This window comes from Garra rufa, chromosome 24, assembly GCF_049309525.1.
Source record: "Garra rufa chromosome 24, GarRuf1.0, whole genome shotgun sequence".
Taxonomy (NCBI): Eukaryota; Metazoa; Chordata; class Actinopteri; order Cypriniformes; family Cyprinidae; genus Garra; species Garra rufa.
This window is the reverse complement of record NC_133384.1, coordinates 18,984,318-19,003,871: the sequence shown is the minus strand read 5'-3', so window position 1 is coordinate 19,003,871 and position 19,554 is coordinate 18,984,318. Positions and strand designations below refer to the sequence as shown.

Sequence of the window (19,554 nt, the reverse complement as noted above, 5' to 3'; positions counted from 1 at the left end):
ATACAATGTCACATCAGCGTTTTTATTTATTTATATAACTTTTTTAGACATTTAAGATTTAGAAAATGTCAAATGTCAGTATTCGTCCTTTTAAGATATTTATCAGGAATCTTCTGGTTCAGTGCTCATCTCTATCAACTGCACACGTGGTATAATGTCGATTACAGCAAAAAATTATTTTCACTGAACCCCGTTGAGAATTTTCAGAAATGCACTTGGAAATAAACATTACAGTACACACTGATAGACTTATGCAAATTAATATATGTGCAAAACTATATGAATATCAACACATGACCATGCTAAGCGATGTAAAAATAGATGATAAACACAAAAATGTGAGATGAATAATTCAGCTTTTTCTCTTGCCTCACCGTCGTCCTTTGTAAACACATTATGCTTTTACAAATTGAAGCACATTTGAAAATATTTGGTCGGTTAGCCACAAATGTTCTTGATAGATCTTGTATTGAATCTTTTAAAACGTCTCTAGATGATTCTCTCTTTCCTAGATGTCTCGCTGTTGCACCATGCTTACGGCGCTCTTTGTGCTCTGGCTGATTAGCGACTTGGTTTAACTCTATGGAAAAATGAATCCTCTGGAGGGTTTGTTTTGGTGAGGGCTGAGAGAGAAACAGTGAGAGTTCAAGCTAAATGAGAGATGTGTGCGGTAATCTCTGAACCCGGCGGAGCTCTAGTCTTTTCCCTCGTAGCCTGGCTACAGCTCAATTTATGTCAATTAAAAATATGAGCTGGCTAATCCCTCCACAGACAGATTAATGAGATTGAATGAAGGAGAAATGAAGAGGGGGGAGGAGGGAGAAAGAGTCGAACCAATGGGAAAAGCTGTATTATACTGTAGCAGCCTCCCGCTGACTCAGCCTGAGACTAGCCAGCTAACACATAGCCACAGAAATACAACATGGCAGTGTAAAAGTGTGTACTTTCACCTAAGGTAGTAATTTGGGACAGTTTTCCTGCAATATTTCGTTTTCTGTGTTAGATTCGCCAAACGGTTCGTTTGATTGATTTAAAAGAACAGGACTTTGAAAAGCAAGTTTGCAGGTTCTTGTTTTTATGCTGTTTGTTTTTTGCGTACAGTAAGCTGGTTGGATGATAAACACTAAAATATGACCTTCATATTTTTAATAAATATCTGAGTCAGTCAAAAAGATTCACAAAACAGTCTTGTTTGATTGTTTGTTTGTTAGCAGTTTGAATCAAACTCATTCAGTCAGTGAATCACTCCAAAATTTCGATAAGGTAGCAATTTGGTACATAGTACAATATTTTGTTTTGTTATTATGCAATATACAATATTTTGTTATTTTTTATTTGTCTGTGATTTGCCAAATTATTCATTTGATTCATTAAAAAGAACAGTGTTTTAGAAAGCATGTTTTCTCATGAAATGGACAGCATTTTTGTGCTGTCTGTTTGTTTTTGTAAACAATTAGCTGGATGGATGACGTGCTAAAATATGAGCTGCAAATTTGTTGAAAAATTAATTATGAATAATTTACTCTTTTGGAGAGCTGTTTTTGGTGAGTCAGATTCACAAAACAGCTTTATGTTTGCAAGTTAATGGTTTGAATCAGACTCATTAAGTCAGTAAATCATTCAGAGCTGTTTACCTCAGTCTCCTTCACAGAGTTGTGAGTCATTTTTACAAGTCAGATTTAACACCGCAGATCTTTAAAAAACATTGTTTTCAAATTCATTTTTGAACTTGTAAGTCCCCAAAAAGACGTAAGCATAATCAACATTAAAAAAGCAGTCATAATTTTATCGTATCTCATATACTATATAGTGCGAATAATAGAGCTGGGTGCAACATATCGGTTTCTCGATTTTAATTGATTCTCATTTTTACAAAACAATATTGATTCTTAAATCCCAAGAATCGATTAGTCTAGATTGTTTTCAGTTATTGAAATGAACATAGTAGCGCACTTTCCATCCAATAAATTGGAATAAGCTTTGTGCTTTGTTACTTTTGATATGAAAGTCTCAGATTTCAAGTTCCGTACATTCTGGTACATGACGCCTGTGTGAGCTGATTATCTCCTCCGCTTTAATACCAGTTATAGCACAAAATAAACATTCGAAAGTATGTTAAAAAGAGTCCAACTTACCGAAATCCATATCATGTCTCATGTTATTGCTCAGTCAGTGTTTCAACCACGGAAGTACGTCAGTGTAATATCTCGGAAACAATATGTCAAGTAACGTCACATTTACCTCAGAAAAACATATTCGTGACCACAAACTCGTTAGTCAGCTAAAAAAATGAACTCTAGGGAGGAACATTTTGCTAAATATGTGCACCATATAACATATTCATTATATTTTTACTGTTTTAACGCGTTAATTTTTGTTTGAATAAATCCTTCAAGTTTTTATGACAGCCACCATTTAAATGTAGCCTGGGTTTTCCCATGCTGCCTTGCGCGCAGCGTGATTTTATTCACGCTGCTAGGCAGCCTGGAGTCCATGGACCAAATTTTCACCTCAGATAGGGAACCAATCACAGAATGGGGAGGGAGCAGCAAGATGATGACGCCTTCTATGCGACTCACTGAAGCAGTTTGTTTATGACTATATTTGTTTAGAATGCAAGTTTATTTTGAAAAAAGAGCAACTTTTGGCTTTTAACCATTTCATAACCAAGAAGGATGTTTTTGCCGTGCTACCAACAGGCTTTGGCAAGAGCCTCATATATCGACTAACCCCGTTAGTGGCTAAGGCAATGGGGCTTAGCGTTAATCACCCTAACACTCTACATACGTCATCCGGTATAATTGAAACGATTGGCTATGAGCTACACACAGGCGCATTTGATAGACATTTGTAGCGCCCAATAAACGGCTCTGGGCATTCATAAACCACGCCTCAAATACGAGAAAATGAACATGTGGTTCCCAGACCACGAATCATGACGTTGTCATGACGTGGTTTGGCGTTAGCCAGGCTAATTTAAATGTTTATATTTCAAAAACCGAATTGGAGCAGAAATTTAATTATGTGATTGTAACTTTCTTAATTGAGTGTAATTTAAGAATTTCTATCCAAATCAGTTAATTTTAATAGAGCTGCCCTCAACTAAAGTTTTTTTTTCTGGTCGACTAGTAGTTGTTCATTTTAAGCATTAGTCGACTGTTAGTCGCACGTTTATTAATAAATCATGTAAATCATAAAAATGAGCCTTTAATTGCTTACATAGCGCTCAAGCACATGCAAAAAAAAAAAAAAAAAAGCGTGCCGCAGTGCACCGTCAGATCTAATAATTATAAATGCATCATGGGAAAAACAGCAAGGAGACTGCATTAACGTTTTAATAATTTTTTTGATAAATACATACAACTTTCATACAAATTACATAATCTGAGAATATTGTTTTCTATTTAAATTGGTTCATTTAAAAGTAGACCTTTCCCGCTCTATAGATATTTTCATGTCTGTAAGGCAAGTATACACAGACTTTCAAAGTTTCGCACTCAGGTTCACAAAGACCGAGGCGACAAAAAGCGCATTCTGTTTGCTTTCATTATTTTACAAAAGCACGCCGTTTTGTTGTTATAGTGAGTGCACACAAATAAACGTAGAGTCTTTAAAGATTCAAAAGATGTATTACTTTTATCTTTATGACGAAAATGACGGAGTATTTTAAGTACAAGTGACCGCACTGGCGCCTCCATCTCTCATGCTTTGAGCGCGCTACTCTTCAGCTGCCACACTCCGCACAGATGCTTGAATTAGCGCACATTTTTCTAGGTTAACATTAGATTGAGCGGCCAAGTAAAGTTTCCACTACTGTACATGCATCTTTCAGATGAAAAGCCATATTTGTGGTCGATGAATGAGAGGTGAACATTTGGATGTCCTGCCCAATGTACTATATTACCACATAGACCAGCCATTAATGATTTGTCCGTCATGCACTGCGTGACTTTGCCACTTCCTGTGGAATTTTTTTTTCTGCGGCTAAGCGACTAATAAAATTTTGGTCGACCTAGTCTCAAATGACTATTAGGGGGCAACCCTATATTTTAACCTTCAATATTATTGTAATGTTGTACCAACTGACTGAATGTAGTACCAGTACCAGATTTTATTTCCTTGAGAAAATTTGGCATATACTGTACCAAAATAATCAATATTGAATCCAGAATTGAATCTAATTGCAAGTTTGTGTATCAGAGTTGAATTGAATCATGAAGTTTGTGTAAAAACCAAGCTTTAACAAATACTGACGGCATCTTTCTCTTCCACTGCTTTGCACTTTGTCACTCTCTCCTTTTGCATCATATCATTTTAGGGTGTGTTCACACTTGTTGTTCGGTTCATTTGGTCCGGACCAAAAAGGAAAATGATTAATTTGGTCCTGGTCTGCTTAGCGTTCACACTGGCATTTTTGACAGTGAACCTAAAGATATCGAACTTAGGGGAATGCTAATATGTTTACAACCTGATTTTGTTGGGTTGAATGACGTGTATTTTGTGATCGAACTCACCGAACACTCCAAACAAAAGGAAAAGGTGCGTTTGACTTAAAGCTCATTGTTGCGTGCATATGATTTTATTTTCACCACCTGCGAAGTCACAAAAAGCTCATAAAAGGCTCGTTTTGTTTTGGATACACCGCTTGTTCCCTTCATGAAATCAAGTCGCGTAGTGTCGCATCTTGTCATTACTTCTGTTTTTGTTTCGTTTAGAAGTGGTCCATGTTGCGTTCATATTTAATTCGAATCGCACCAGAGTTCATTTGGAAGTGGGCCAAGACCTATCTGTTTAATGATCTCTGTCCGTTTGTTTGGTGCGCACCAGGGTTCGGATGGCAGCGTTCACACTTACTCAAATGATCCGCACTAACAAAGTCATCGCACCAGAGTTCGTTTTAATTGAACCAAACATGACAAGTGTGAACACACCCTTACCCTTCATCACTCTCTCTTTCTCTCTCTTCACTCAACTTCAATCTCTTCCCTCTGTCCCACTGCACTCATCAACTCGTCTTGCTGAAGAAAATCGTAAAGCTTGTCCTAGCTAACACACAGCAGAACCAGATTGGCCTGGCATGTCTCCAGATCCGTTGCTCATCTTGAGCTGATAGAGTGGCTGGATATAAAGCGAGAGTTTGCAGTCTAGGTCACATCCACTGCAGTGTGGATATATAAAAAGATTCAAGGGCTTTCTCCTACTGGAACTAAAGGGTTTAGTGTATTAAAAAATACACTTAATGTGTAAGTGTAAGCTCCTTTTCGGTTAGACTGATTGACGTCTTTGTTTTTGTTTTGCAGCCCACCGGCTGGAGACAACAAGTCAAGTTCCAGTACTTTGCCGCCGATCAAATCCAAGACCAACTTCATTGAAGCAGATAAGTACTTCCTGCCGTTTGAGTTGGCCTGTCAGTCCAAATGTCCGCGCATCGTCATCACCTCTCTAGACTGTTTACAGGTCAGCGCCCTACAACACGCTCATGTCAGGATGCTTCTCATTTACGATGGGGACGTTTCATCTCATTCACTGTGTTTGTGATTTTTCTAGAAACTCATAGCATATGGTCACCTGACGGGCAGCGCTCCAGACAACACCACCCCCGGAAAAAAGCTCATCGACAGGATCATAGAGACTATATGTGGCTGTTTCCAAGGACCGCAGACGGATGAAGGCGTCCAGTTGCAAATTATAAAGGTCAAATATTTTTTTATGTGAGATTGCTCATAAAGATGCAGAGCAAATGATGCTGTGTTTTGGTTTCTGTACTATAGTGCTTTTGCGCTTCGCCTGTCCCGAGTTTGAGTTCCATCTTGCAGACCTTTTTTCAATCCCGTCCCCCTTCTCTCTCTTTCCCATTTCACTTCCTGTCTTAAATACTGTCCTGTCCTAATAAAAAAGGAGAAAACACCAAAAAAAAAAGTACATCAAGAAGTTTGAATAATAATTAATAATGACGACAAAAAATAATAAAATAAAAACAATGTAATAATAATATCATGACATTTCTGCAAAAATGGCCTTAATCGTTTAAAAATCCCTTTCTGTTATTATTTAGAATTTAAAAATATTATTTTTATTATTATTATGTATTAAAGTATTATTATTATTATTATTATTATTATTATTATTATTATTATATTAAAGTACATCAAGAAGGTATATCAGAAGTACATCTCTAATTAAATAATTATTAATGACACTAAAAAATAATAATAAAAGTAATAAAACAAATATAATACTAATAATAGCATGACATTTCTGCAATGTCTTAATTTGAAAATCCCTTTCTGTCATCATAATTTAGAATTGAATAATACTATTATTATTATTATTATTATTATTATTATTATTATTATGTATTAAATAATAATATAATAATTATTATTATTATATTAAATTACATCAAGAAAGTATATCAGAAGTACATCTCTAATTAAATAATTATTAATGACACTAAAAATAATAATAAAAATATTATATTTTTTAATAATAATAATAATATTAATAAAAAATGTAAAAATATATTTATAAATATGTATTTTATTTTATAATTATTATTATTAATGACACTAAAATTATAATTATTATTATTTTATAATAATAATTATTATTGACCTTAAGCATAATAAAAATACATTTTTAAATATTAGTAATATAATAATAATAATAATATAAAATAATAATAATAATAAAAGTAATAAAATTATTTTATATTGATAAAAATAAAAATGTATAAATACAATTTATTTTATAATAATAATATTATTATTATATTAAATTACATCAAGAGGATATATCAGAAGTACATCTCTAATTAAATAATAATTATTAATGACACTAAAATTAATAACAAAAATATTACATTTTTTTATAATAATTATAGATATAATCATAAATAAGTATGAGATGTATCTGCAAATTATTATTATATTAAATGACATTAAGAAGGTATTTCAGAAGTATATCTAAATAATAAATAATTATTAATGACTCTAAGAATTTTAATAAAAATACTACTAACACTAATAGTATAACATTTCTGCAAAAAAATTAAGTTAAAGTTTTAATCATTTAAAAATCCTTTCCGTCACCATATTTTAGAATTCAATTATAATTTACATTATTATTATTATTATTATTAATAATATATTAAAGCTATAATAATATATTATTAGTCAATTCTAATTTATTATGGCAGAAAGGAATTTTCTTGGCAAAACTGTTGGAAGTATATATTTCAGTGCTTAGTTTCCAGTTGTCTTCCTGGAGCCTGGAGGTTAAAAAAAACTGCAAACAAAGCACTCCCACATTTCACTTATAATTCAAATTATGCAAGAACAACATTACGTGTAATACAAAGTTTTATGTTTATTTATTTTTGATCAAATTACCATGTCTTTTTCCAGTTTGAGTATGTAGGTTGATCTCTCGTATTCTCCATATAGAACTGCCCAAACCTGTAGCGCTCAGATTTCCATAGCGTCATTTGCCTAAGCCATTGTTTTGCAAATCTCATTGTGGAATGTGGAGTAGCAGGACAAGCGCAGCTCCCGAAAGCTGCTGAATTCCTTCATACGGCCACATGTCGAGCCTAATCTCTTTGAACTTTACCAAGATTCCTGCAGCTAAACGAATAAATAATAACACTCTCCACAACGTCCGAATACTTTCCTAGGATTTATGGCTACACTTGTGGCTTAACGTCCTCTGTGGTTACATTTGTGTTTGTTTCTTTTTCACTCCCGTCCCCAACAGGCCTTGCTTACAGCCGTGACCTCGCAGCACATAGAGATCCACGAAGGTACGGTCCTGCAGGCCGTAAGAACGTGCTACAACATCTATCTGGCCAGTAAGAACCTCATCAACCAGACCACGGCCAAAGCCACCCTCACGCAGATGCTGAATGTGATTTTCGCCCGCATGGAGAACCAAGCAGTGAGTGCATTCGACACTTCTCCTGTGGTAATATGGAGAAATGACACCTTGATCTAACATTTCTTCTTTCTTTTTGGTCGATGCCTCTCCTCCTCCTTCCCCTCCTTCAAAATATAGCTTACAAATCACAAGATCAGTTGGTCTTTGGCATCAAGAAAGCGAGATCGTCAGGTAAAGAGTGACAGGACTGCCTTGAAATTTGCTTGATCTGAAGTTTTCTCTGGTTTGTGTACATCAGCTTCATCCGTCACTCTCGCACCCTGTCTCTCTCTCTGTCTTTCTCACCGATCTCTCTCAAGACGTCTCGCTCCAGTCTGCTTGCCTTGGCTTCATTGCGTTCGTTTTCTGCTTGCTGTCCCTTCCATGACACATGACTTCCTTTCATCTGTCTTACCATGTTTATGTGTTGTGGAAGAGTGTGATTACAGCAGTTCTCTCTCGTTTTCGTTTGTAAGGCCACGTTTACACCTGGTAGTAACATCCGTCTCAGGTGATTTGGTCACAAGTTGTCGGCGAAAACAGCTGTTGACACCTGGTAGTAACATGCGACTCCTGTCACAAACGTGTTTGGATTGTGAGGAAAGAGTCTTTTAATTAATGACGACATATGTTGCTTTATGGGATTGGGCTTTTTTTTTTTTATGTAGAAATTATTTTAATATTGATCAAGATTTTTAAACAAGGCTGCATTTATTAGATCACAAATACAATTAAAAAAGGTCAATATTTTAAAATATTTACTGCTGGACAATGATTAAGCGTGATTAATCGTGATTAATTGCATCCAAAATAAACGTTTTTGTTTATATAATATATGTGTGTGTACTGTGTATGTTTATTATGTGTATAAAGGCACACATACAGTATATTTTTTGAAAATATTTACATGTATATATTTATTTTCATATAATTTATATTATATATAAATATATTTAATATATTAACATAACATATATTTTTAAAATATATATGTATGCGTGTATACTTATATATACATAATAAATATACACAGTACACACACGCACACACACACACACACACACACACACACACACACACACACACACACACACACACACACACACACACACATTATGTACTCAAAAACGTTTATTTTGGATGTGATTAATCACGATTAATCGCGATTATTCATTGATCTGCACTAAAATATTATTGCAATTTAAAAAACTGCATGTTACATTTAGATTTTTATGTGAGACTGTTCATAAATATGTAGAGCAAATAATGCCATGTTTTGTTTTTTTAATTCAGAATTGCTGAAGGTTATTTGGGTGTTGTTCATACTAAATTATCAGTGTTGCAATATTAAATATTTATATTTAATATGCAATATTTAGATCTAAAAGGTATATCAGAAGTAGATCTCTAATTAAAAATAGACACTATATAAAATAATGACAATGAAAGTATTAAGAATTGTCGATTTTTAAATAATAATAGTACAAATAATAATATATAAATACATTTTTTTGATCCTTTGAAAATTCCTGTCATCATATTTTAGAATTTAATAGCAATTGTATTATTTGTATTATTACTGTTATTATTATATTAAATACTATAATATATATATTTTTTTTTGCAAAACTGGAAATTTTTCAGCTCCTATATAGAAATTCTGTTTGTTTGTTTTTTCTATGGTTTATTTAAATGGAGTAGCAATTTTTAACGGGGAATGATTATGTTTGTTTAAACTACTAATTCAATATTACAAACAAATTAACATGTAATTAATTTCATTATTTAATATTTTATATTAGTCTTTAGTCATAGTCTTTGTCTATAACAGTTTTCAATCGTCTTCATGGAGTCCCCAAAAAAATCAATGTTGAAAACAGTTCAACTTTAATATTCATATTTTCACTTAATATTTTGGTGAAAATCATAATACATTTTTTCAAGATTTCTTTCTGAAAAGGCTAAAAATAACAACATCAATAAAAATCTTTTCTGAATAAAAGTAGTCATTTCTTTAAATGAATACTTGAACAGAACAACCGACATTTGAATCAAACATTTGCTGTATTTTCAGAATGTTAAATCTGTATGTAAATGTAATGTACAGTAAATACACAAATCTATTTAAAACAATCAAAAGGTTTTCCCTATTTTTTTTTTACTGTATTTGAAAAATATATTTTATATTTATTTGATCTTTCACCATAAACCACAATATTTATGCACAAAATATTTACAAATAAACATTTTAATACATAAATATTAATGCTCCTTGGAGAATTCCACAGACATTTTCAGCAATAATGGCAAGGAAAAATAAGATTAATAAGAGAAGTTTTGATGGATTGACGCATTAAATATGATATTCATAGCGGTGCCTAATTTTATATGTGACCCTAAAACACAAAACTAGTCATAAGGGTTTGTATCTAAGATGTCAATAAATAAGTAAATAAATAAGCTTTCCATTGATGTATGGTTTGTTAAGATAGGACAATATTTGTCCAAGATGCAACTATTAGAAAATCTGGAATCTAAGGGTGCAAAAAATCTAAATATTGAGAAAATCGCCTTTAAAGTCCAAATGAAGTTCTTAGCGATGCATATTACTAATCAAAAATTAAGTTTTGATTTATGGTAGGAAATTTGCTAAATAGTTTTATGGAACATGATCTTTACTTAATATAATAATGATTTTTGTCATAAAAGAAAAATAGATAATTTAGACCCATACAATGGATTGTTTGCTATTTCTACAAATATCACATATTTGATTACATAATGATTTTATATATCCAATATCAAGAAAGGAAGTATAGAAAAAAAGATCTGCGCCATAAACATGTTTTGTTGCATTATAATTTTAGTCGATTACGGTATTAAAACTTCAGATGGGTGTGTGTCAGGACGCAGTTTGCACTGTGTGATCGGATCAAAAGACATTTTGGACCTTGTTTACAATCATTGTCCTCTGGGTTCGATCATCCGAGATGGATGTTGATACAAGGAGCAAACGCGATGTGTCTGTATCTTTGTGGTTTAGGTAGCTTGTGGATGAGGACAGTGAGGTGCGGTTTAGATGTTTCACAGTCGCTGCACTGATCAAAAGGATGCCACTTTGAAAGTGGGCCTTTGCGGTTTTGGCACAAGCAAAACACACTGTCACGCAGTTTTAGTAGTCTGGACAGAGCGTGACACATTGTGACACAGCCAGACACATCATGCATAACTAATCAGCTGTACAATATTAAAGATGTGCTTGTTTTGCCAACACAGAACAGGCCAAATTAGACCACCTGAATTTAGCTGAAAGCTCTAGAGAAGAGACATCTTTGCACGTCATATTTTATTAATAAACTGTTATATTAAATGGGTAAAGGATAAATGCAGTATATATAACAGTCAGCTTGCTACATAACGTTCTTTGCAGGGTTGCCAGGTTTTCACAACAAAACCCGCCCAATTGCAACTCGAAACTGGCCCAGTCGCATTTCGAGAGGGGTCCCCCAGTAAAAATCGCTTTCCGGGAGGTAAAATGTACATTTTTGGGCAGGGTTCTCTTGGTAAAATTCACATTTCATGTGCTAAGTATCTTGTTTTTGCTTACTTCAACCCGCAGACATGAAAAAAAGCTTGCAGCAACAGTGTTAAAGTAGCCCAATTCTGCGGGAAAACAACGGACTTGGCAACACAGGTTCTTTTGTATATACCTAAAAGTGAAAAATGTTTCATTTATTTAATATGAGTCGAATCTACTTGCTATGTTTTAACAAAAGTATTTGTCCTCTTTGTATGGGAGATTTTTCACAGTTGAGATGGATTGATTAATTATTTAATTATTTTTTTATTTGTTTATATTTTATTTGTTTTATAAATTACAAATATAACCTATAATGAATTTTTAAAAGGGTTAAATGTTCATTTTCAGTTACCATTTTTGTGTTGTACCAAATTTATTTATTCACTTATTTATTTTATGAATTAAAACTATAATTTAAAATACCTAAAATATATTTTGTTAATTGCAAATTATATATACTACCAGTCAAAAGTTTATTATAAGTTTATTATAAAAGATTTTTTATGTTTTTTTTTTTAAAGAGTTCTCTTTTGCTCACCAAGCCTGCATTTATTTGATCCAAAGTACAGCAAAAACAGTAAAATATTTTTACTATTTAATATAACTGTTTTCTGTTTGAATATATTTTAAAATGTAATTTATTCCCTTGATCAAAGCTAAATTTTCAGCATCATTACTCCAGTCTTCAGTGTCACTATATTTAAATTAAAACTATAGAAATTAATTAATACTTTTATTTAAAAAGGATGCTTTCAATTGATCAAAAGTGATGATAAAGACATCTGTAATGTTACAAAAAGGTTTTTATTTCAGATAAATGCTGTTCTTCTGAGCTTTCTTTTCACCAAAGAAACCTGAAACAGTTCTACACAGCAGTTTTCAACATAATAATATAATAATAATAATAATAATAATAATAATAATAATAATAAATGTTTTTGAGCGGCAAATCAGAATATTAGATGTTATTATTACTGAAGGATCATGTAACTGGAGTAATGATGCTAAAAATTCAGCTTTGAAATCACAGGAATAAATTAAATTTTTTAAACATATTAAAGTAGAAAATTTTAAATAGTAAAAATATTTTAAAATTGTACTATTTTTACTGTTCTTTGGATCAAATAGTTGCAGGCTTAGTGAGTAGAAGAGACATATTTAAAAAAAAAACATAAACAAATCTTACTGTTCAAAAACTTTTGACTGGTAGTGTACATTAAATTATTGAATCTTTTAACAGAGCTAATTTAATTATATCAGTTTACACCCAATGTGTATTGTTTATTTTCTATTTATTTTAAATGTTTTTATTTACTAAGTATCAGATGCTGGTGTTGTATCAAAGCTATTTTTTTTTATTCTTATTTACAGTTTTCATTTTGTCATTTGCTAAGCCCAAGGTTTTTTAATAAGGGACCAGCTCAGATTTGGTGGTAATACTTGGATCATTTGGACCCTGTGTAATTTATGACATGATATTTGTTGTCTGAGAAAAATATGCAGATCGTAGAAGATTTTTAAAAAGATTTTGAGTTGCATAATATGGCATGCTTACTGTCATTGATGGCAAAGCTGCTACTACATTTTTGTGAAACAGAAAAAAAAGTTTTTATTATTTTCTGGTCCAAACAATGTTGTTTAGACACCATTGACTTTCCTTTGGTATACAGTATCTTGCAGTCATACAGCTTCAAAACTTCATGAGGCTACATGATGACAGAATTTCATTTTTGAGTGAACTACCCCTTAAAGAGTCATACACTTATTTTGCTTTAAAACACCAATGTAAGCATGTGCGTAGTCCAGATTGTCATTCCAGGTGCATGTAGTCCAACCACCATCTGTCTCTATGAGCACAGACATTGTCTTCACATACAGTAAGATGCTATAAGATCCTGGTCTTGTGTTTCTTTTTGTTTTATATAAAAAAAACAGGAACCGTCTGTATTCCTAAACGTAATCATTTGACTCCCGTTCAGAGAAATGGATGTACATCAGCTTGGCTTTGGGCTCCCGGCTGCCCTGGAGGAAACATGAGTGTATAAACTCACCCTGATATATGTTTAAAATGGCTTGAATTTGTGTGTTCCAGCTGCAGGAAGCCAAGCAGATGGAGAGAGAAAGGCACAGGCAGCATTCTCCAATCAGCCAGCAAGAACCAGAGTCTCCTGGACCGCGGCACACCGATGACACCCCCGGCAAAAGCCTGCCCGCGGAGGCCAACGGTGGACCGGGACACCAGGGCGGGAAGGTCGAGCAGGGATCCCCAGCGTATGAGAGTCCTGAACCAGAGAACGGCGCTGACTTCTGCCCTGCGGAGAATGAGCAGACCGAGGCGGACCAGGCTACTGCTGCTGCGCAAAGTAAAGAGAAGCGTGCAAACACGCAGAGATTAATTTAGCTTTAGGGATCCATGTTAATGTAAATGATTATAATAATTTCTCTACATGATTCTAGACACTAGTAGAATATTCTAGGAGAGGGCTTTTCATTTTGGCATCAGTTCACACTTAATGTGACTGTAAAACGTCTAAAACAACACCCTTTTTAGCTTGTCAAAAACAGCTCTGTTCACAGCGACTCGTTTCGGTGCATGCCTCTTTAAATGATAATGAGCTACTGCTAACTCCGCCCCTCTTTTCTGTTTTTTTTTTTTTTTTTTTGTGTATTTGGTTACCATCAAAAACAAAACTAGTCCACTGCATGCACGGCAGCTCTGATGTCCGAAGTAAATGAAGACTCTTGTGTTCTTTTACATTCAAATACAGAACACCTACATTCCTTACGAGACATTGTTGTCGCTACAGCTGCTCAAGAGAATTAAGTCGCAAACTGGCCGATACGGATCAATCAAGTGATAGTTTTTAAAATGGATACTAAATAGAAACTAAAATAGTGGTCTACTATTTAAATGCCAAAAGTACTACAAAAATGAACACAGTTTGCTTTCTCATGTCAGTAGCTTTAAATATGCAATATTTGCAAAATATGCAAATGGTTTATTGTGATCGGCTGGGTATAAACTAATGCAAATAGATGTTAACAATCGTGACATTAAACATTTGGTTTGGACTTGAGGTGCGGCTAATGTTTGCGTCCTCTCAGCCTTGATAGCAAACATATGCTGTCCTTTCTCTAGTCAACAAAGTAATTACAAAGTACTGATATGAAAACATGCACTATAGTTCGTTGTTGACGTTGTAAATCCGCTTCTGAAGCGTCCCGCTCTGTTCAGTGTGCAGTATCACGTGTGTAAACAAACAGCACGTCCTTTCAGTGATTTGTACCTCTGGAGGCCGCTCTCATACTGTATAATGACAGCAGAACCTCTTCTCAGCCACTTCAGCAACGAACACACCCAGGGGAAACTATTGACATGGATTTTTGCAGATAACCGATAGTTCCGCCAATCAAAAACCAATACATTGTTCGACCTCTAATACAAACTCACAATTGCAAAAAAAAAAGTCGAATTGCGAGATACTACCTTGCAGTTTTGCAATTGCAAAAATCTTGCAAATCTGAATTGCGAAATAGAAACAATTACGATAAAAACGAGTACAAACTCACAATTGCGAGAAAAACGGCAGAATTGCGAGAAAGTCAGAATTGCGAGATAATGACTTGCAGTTGCGAGAAAAAAAGTCACAATTGCGAGATACTAACTTCCAGTTGCAAGAAAAAGGTCGGAATTGCGAGATACAAACTCACAATTGCGAGAAAAACGGCAGAATTGCGAGAAAGTCAGAATTGCGAGATAATGACTTGCAGTTGCACGAAAAAAGTAAGAATTGCAAAAAACAAACTCACAATTGCGAGAAAAACGGCAGAATTGCGCAAAAAAAGTCAGAATTGCAAGATAATAACTTGCAGTTGCGAGAAAAAAAGTCACAATTGCGAGATACTAAGTTCCAGTTGCAAGAAAAAGGTCGGAATTGCGAGATACAAACTCACAATTGCGAGAAAAACGGCAGAATTGCGAGAAAGTCAGAATTGCGAGATAATGACTTGCAGTTGCAAGAAAAAAGTAAGAATTGCAAAAAACAAACTCACAATTGCGAGAAAAACACCAGAATTGCGAGAAAAAAGTCAGAATTGCAAGATAATAACTTGCAGTTGCGAGAAAAAAAGTCACAATTGCGAGATACTAACTTCCAGTTGCAAGAAAAAGGTCGGAAATGCGAGATACAAACTCACAATTGCGAGAAAAATGGCAGAATTGCGAGAAAAAATGGCAGAATTGTGAGACAATGACTTGCAGTTGCGAGAAAAAAAGTCACAATTGCGAGATACTAACTTCCAGTTGCAAGAAAAAGGTCGGAATTGCGAGAAACAAACTCACAATTGTGAGAAAAACGGCAGAATTGCGCGAAAAAAGTCAGAATTGCGAGACAATGACTTGCAGTTGCAAGAAAAAAGTCAGAATTGCAAAAAACAAACTCACAATTGCGAGGAAAATGTCAGAATTGCGAGAAAAAAGTCAGAATTGCGAGATACAAACTCACAGTTGCGAGAAAAACACCAGAATTGCGAGAAAAAAGTCAGAATTGCAAGATAATAACTTGCAGTTGTGAGAAAAAAGTCACAATTGCGAGATACTAACTTCCAGTTGCAAGAAAAAGGTCAGAATTGTGAGATAATGACTTGCAGTTGCAAGAAAAACGCCAGAATTGCCAGAAAAAGTCAGAATTGCGAGATAATGACTTGCAGTTGCAAGAAAAAAGTCAGAATTTGCAAAAAAACAAACTCACGATTGCGAGGAAAATGTCAGAATTGCGAGAAAAAAGTTTAAGAAAAAAGTCTGAATTTCAACATACTGACTCACAATTGCGAGAAAAATGGCAGAATTAGATACTAACTCGCAGTTGCAAAAATAAAACAGAATTGCGAGATACAAACTTGCAAGAAAAAAGACAGAATTGTGCGGAAAATGCCAGAATTGTGAGAAAAAAAGTCAGAATTGCAAGATGATTACTTGCAGTTGCGAGAAAAAAGTCAGAATTGCGAGAAACACACTCACAATTGTGAGAAAAATGTCAGAATTGCGAGAAACAAACTCACAATTGTGAGAAAAATGTCAGAATTGCGAGAAAAAAGTCAGAATTGCGAGATACAAACTCACAATTGTGAGAAAAAAGTCAGAATTGCGAGAAACAAACTCACAATTATGAGAAAAATGTCAGAATTGCGAGAAAAAAAGTCACAATTACGAGATACTAACTTCCAGTTGCAAGAAAAAGGTCAGAATTGTGAGATACAAACTCACAATTGCGAGAAAAACACCAGAATTGCCAGAAAAAAGTCAGAATTTGCAAAAAACAAACTCACAATTGCAAGGAAAATGTCAGAATTGCGAGAAAGTTTTCAAGAAAAAAGTCTGAATTTCAACATACTGACTCACAATTGCGAGAAAAATGTCAGAATTAAATACTAACTTGCAGTTGCAAAAATAAAACAGAATTGTGAGATACAAACTTGCAAGAAAAAAGTCAGAATTGTGAGAAAAATGCCAGAATTGTGAGAAAAAAGTCAGAATTGCAAGTTGATAACTTGCAGTTGCGAGAAAAAAGTCAGAATTGCGAGAAGCACACTCACAATTGTGAGAAAAATGTCAGAATTGGGAGAAAAAGTCAGAATTGCGAGAAACAAACTCACAATTGTGAGAATTTCAGAATTGCGAGAAAAAAGTCAGAATTGCGAGAAACAAACTCACAATTAAGAGAAAAATGGCAGAATTGCGAGACAAAAAGTTTAAAAGTAAAAATTTCAACATACTGACTCACAATTGTGAGAAAAATGTCAGAGATACTAACTCGACGAGATACTAACTCATAGTTGTGAGAAAAACATCACAATTGCGAGATTCAAAGTCACATTTGCAACAAAAAAGCCAGAATTGCGAGATACACACATTTGTAAGAAAAATAGCCAGAATTGCGATATGCAAGCTCGCATTTGCAAGAAAAATGTCAGAATTGCGAGATACTAATCCACAGTTGTGAGAAAAACATCACAATTGCGAGATACAAACTCATAGTTGCGAGAAAAAAGCCAAAATTTAAGATACAAACTCACAGTTGCAAGAAAAAAGTCTTAATTGCGAGATACAAAATCTGCTAATACAGGACAGTCTGTCAGTGGTCGTGGGCGGGGCTTGAGCTTTATGACATCACACTGCTTGATAATTAAGTCTGTTTAGGCTTTTTGGGGATTAAAAAAAAGTGTCCACACTGCTAAGACACTTTTATATTCTGAAAGTCACAATCTGAAAGTAAATTTTACATCTGATCTCCCCTTTAATATTTGTGTGAACTATCCCTTGAAGTTAGTAGCGTCACTATTTTTAGCTGGTCCCCCTCCTCCTCCCAACACTTCTAGACACAAACAAGCGTCTCTGATTCCTAGTCATTATGAGTTAATCCTTTATTCAGGCTTGACATCAGAACAGATGAGGCGTCTTCTAATGATGTGACATTATTGGAAAACTGTGCCAGTATCTCTAAGTCTTACGTAAGTTTAATAGCACAGCTTTCTGTCAGGACATCACCCAGTTACAGGCAGTATGGAGTCCCCTCTTAATAACACTTATTAAAGTTAAATTAGGAAACTGATAACGTGGATTTAATGTGACTACCGAGCGTGCTTGGAGGGAAAATCCTCCTATCGCAGCATGAATGACTGACAGAATTAGATGCTTAAACTTACTCGTCTGTCTTTTAGGTGCGGCAGAGCATGGCACGGAAGCCACAGAGGAAGAAGAAAACCAGAGATATGAAGAGAAGGCACAGGAGATCGTACAGAGCATTTTGCAAGAAGTCGTAAACACAGTTGCTGGAGGTGAGTTGTCATATTTTTTTGCGTATATACCATTCAGATGTTTGGGGTCAGTAAGATTTTGGCTGAATTTAGTTAAAAAATGCAGTAAAAACAGTAATGTTGTAAAATATTATTATAAGTCAAATAGCTGTTTTCTATGAAAGCCTGTTTCCGCTACTGAATAATAGAAAAAATCCTTGAAATTGCAAATTTGCATCTCACAATTCTCTTTTCCCCCCAGAATTGCGAGTTTATATCCCGCAATTGTGACTTTTTCCTCAGAATTGCAAGTTTATATCTTGCAGTTTAGACTTTATTACACACAATTGTGAGTTAAGTCACAGTTGTGAGATATAAATACGGGAACATATCAGTCTTTTTTCCCCTCAGAATTGGGCTTTATAGATCATAATTGTGAGATTATATCTCACAGCTCTGGCAAAATAGTCAGAATTGTAAGAAAAAAGACAGAATTGCGAAATATAAACTCGTCATTGTGAGAAAAAAATGTTGTCAGAATAGCGAGATAAAAATTTGCATTTGCAGGAAAAAAAGTCAGCATTGCGAGTTTGTCTCACAATTCTGAGAAAAATCTAAATTGGCAAATATAAAATCACCATAGCAAGAAAAAAAGTCAGAATTGCAAGACAAGAAGTCTAAATTTTGAGTTTTTATCTTGCAAATCGGACTTTATTACTCACAATTTTGCGTTTATATCCCACAATTGTGACAATTGTGAGTTAAGTTTTCTTAAAATATTAAGAAAAAAGTCAGAGTTGCGAAATATAAACTCACCATTGTGAGAATTTTTTTTTAGAATTGTCAGAATAGTGTGATCAAAATTTGCGTTTGTGAGAAAAAAAAGTCAGCATTGCGAGTTTGTCTCACAATTCTGAGAAAAATCTAAATTGGCAAAAATAAAAACACCATAGCAAGAAAAAAAGTCAGAATTGTTAGATAAGAATTCCAAATTTTAAGTTTTTACCTTGCAAATCTGACTTTATTACTCACAATTTTGAGTTTATATCCCACAATTGTGACTTTTTTTTTTCTCAGAATTGCAAATTCTGACTTTATTACAATTGTGATTAAGTCACAATTATGATATATAAATATGGGAACATATCAGTCTTTTCCCCCCTCAGAATTGGGCTTTATAGATCATAATTGTGAGATATTATATATATATATATACTAGGGATGCACGATATTTATCGGACAGATAAATTATCGACCGATATGGG

The 19,554-nt window shown here is 34.0% G+C and overlaps 1 protein-coding gene across 3 annotated transcripts in view; it reads left to right on the top strand.

The window, feature by feature from the left end:
• The window catches only part of arfgef1 (ADP-ribosylation factor guanine nucleotide-exchange factor 1 (brefeldin A-inhibited)), a 110,956-nt gene that overhangs the window by 35,227 nt on the left and 56,175 nt on the right, over nucleotides 1-19,554 (top strand). For 2 of the 3 annotated variants that reach the window (XM_073830424.1, XM_073830423.1), the window contains exons 3-8: nucleotides 5,301-5,457; nucleotides 5,548-5,694; nucleotides 7,756-7,935; nucleotides 8,053-8,106; nucleotides 13,587-13,857; nucleotides 18,215-18,331. In XM_073830424.1, coding sequence (XP_073686525.1) covers nucleotides 5,301-5,457; nucleotides 5,548-5,694; nucleotides 7,756-7,935; nucleotides 8,053-8,106; nucleotides 13,587-13,857; nucleotides 18,215-18,331 — 926 coding nt within the window. The remainder of the gene's footprint in view (nucleotides 1-5,300; nucleotides 5,458-5,547; nucleotides 5,695-7,755; nucleotides 7,936-8,052; nucleotides 8,107-13,586; nucleotides 13,858-18,214; nucleotides 18,332-19,554) is intronic. The other variant, XM_073830425.1, reaches the window with a different exon arrangement.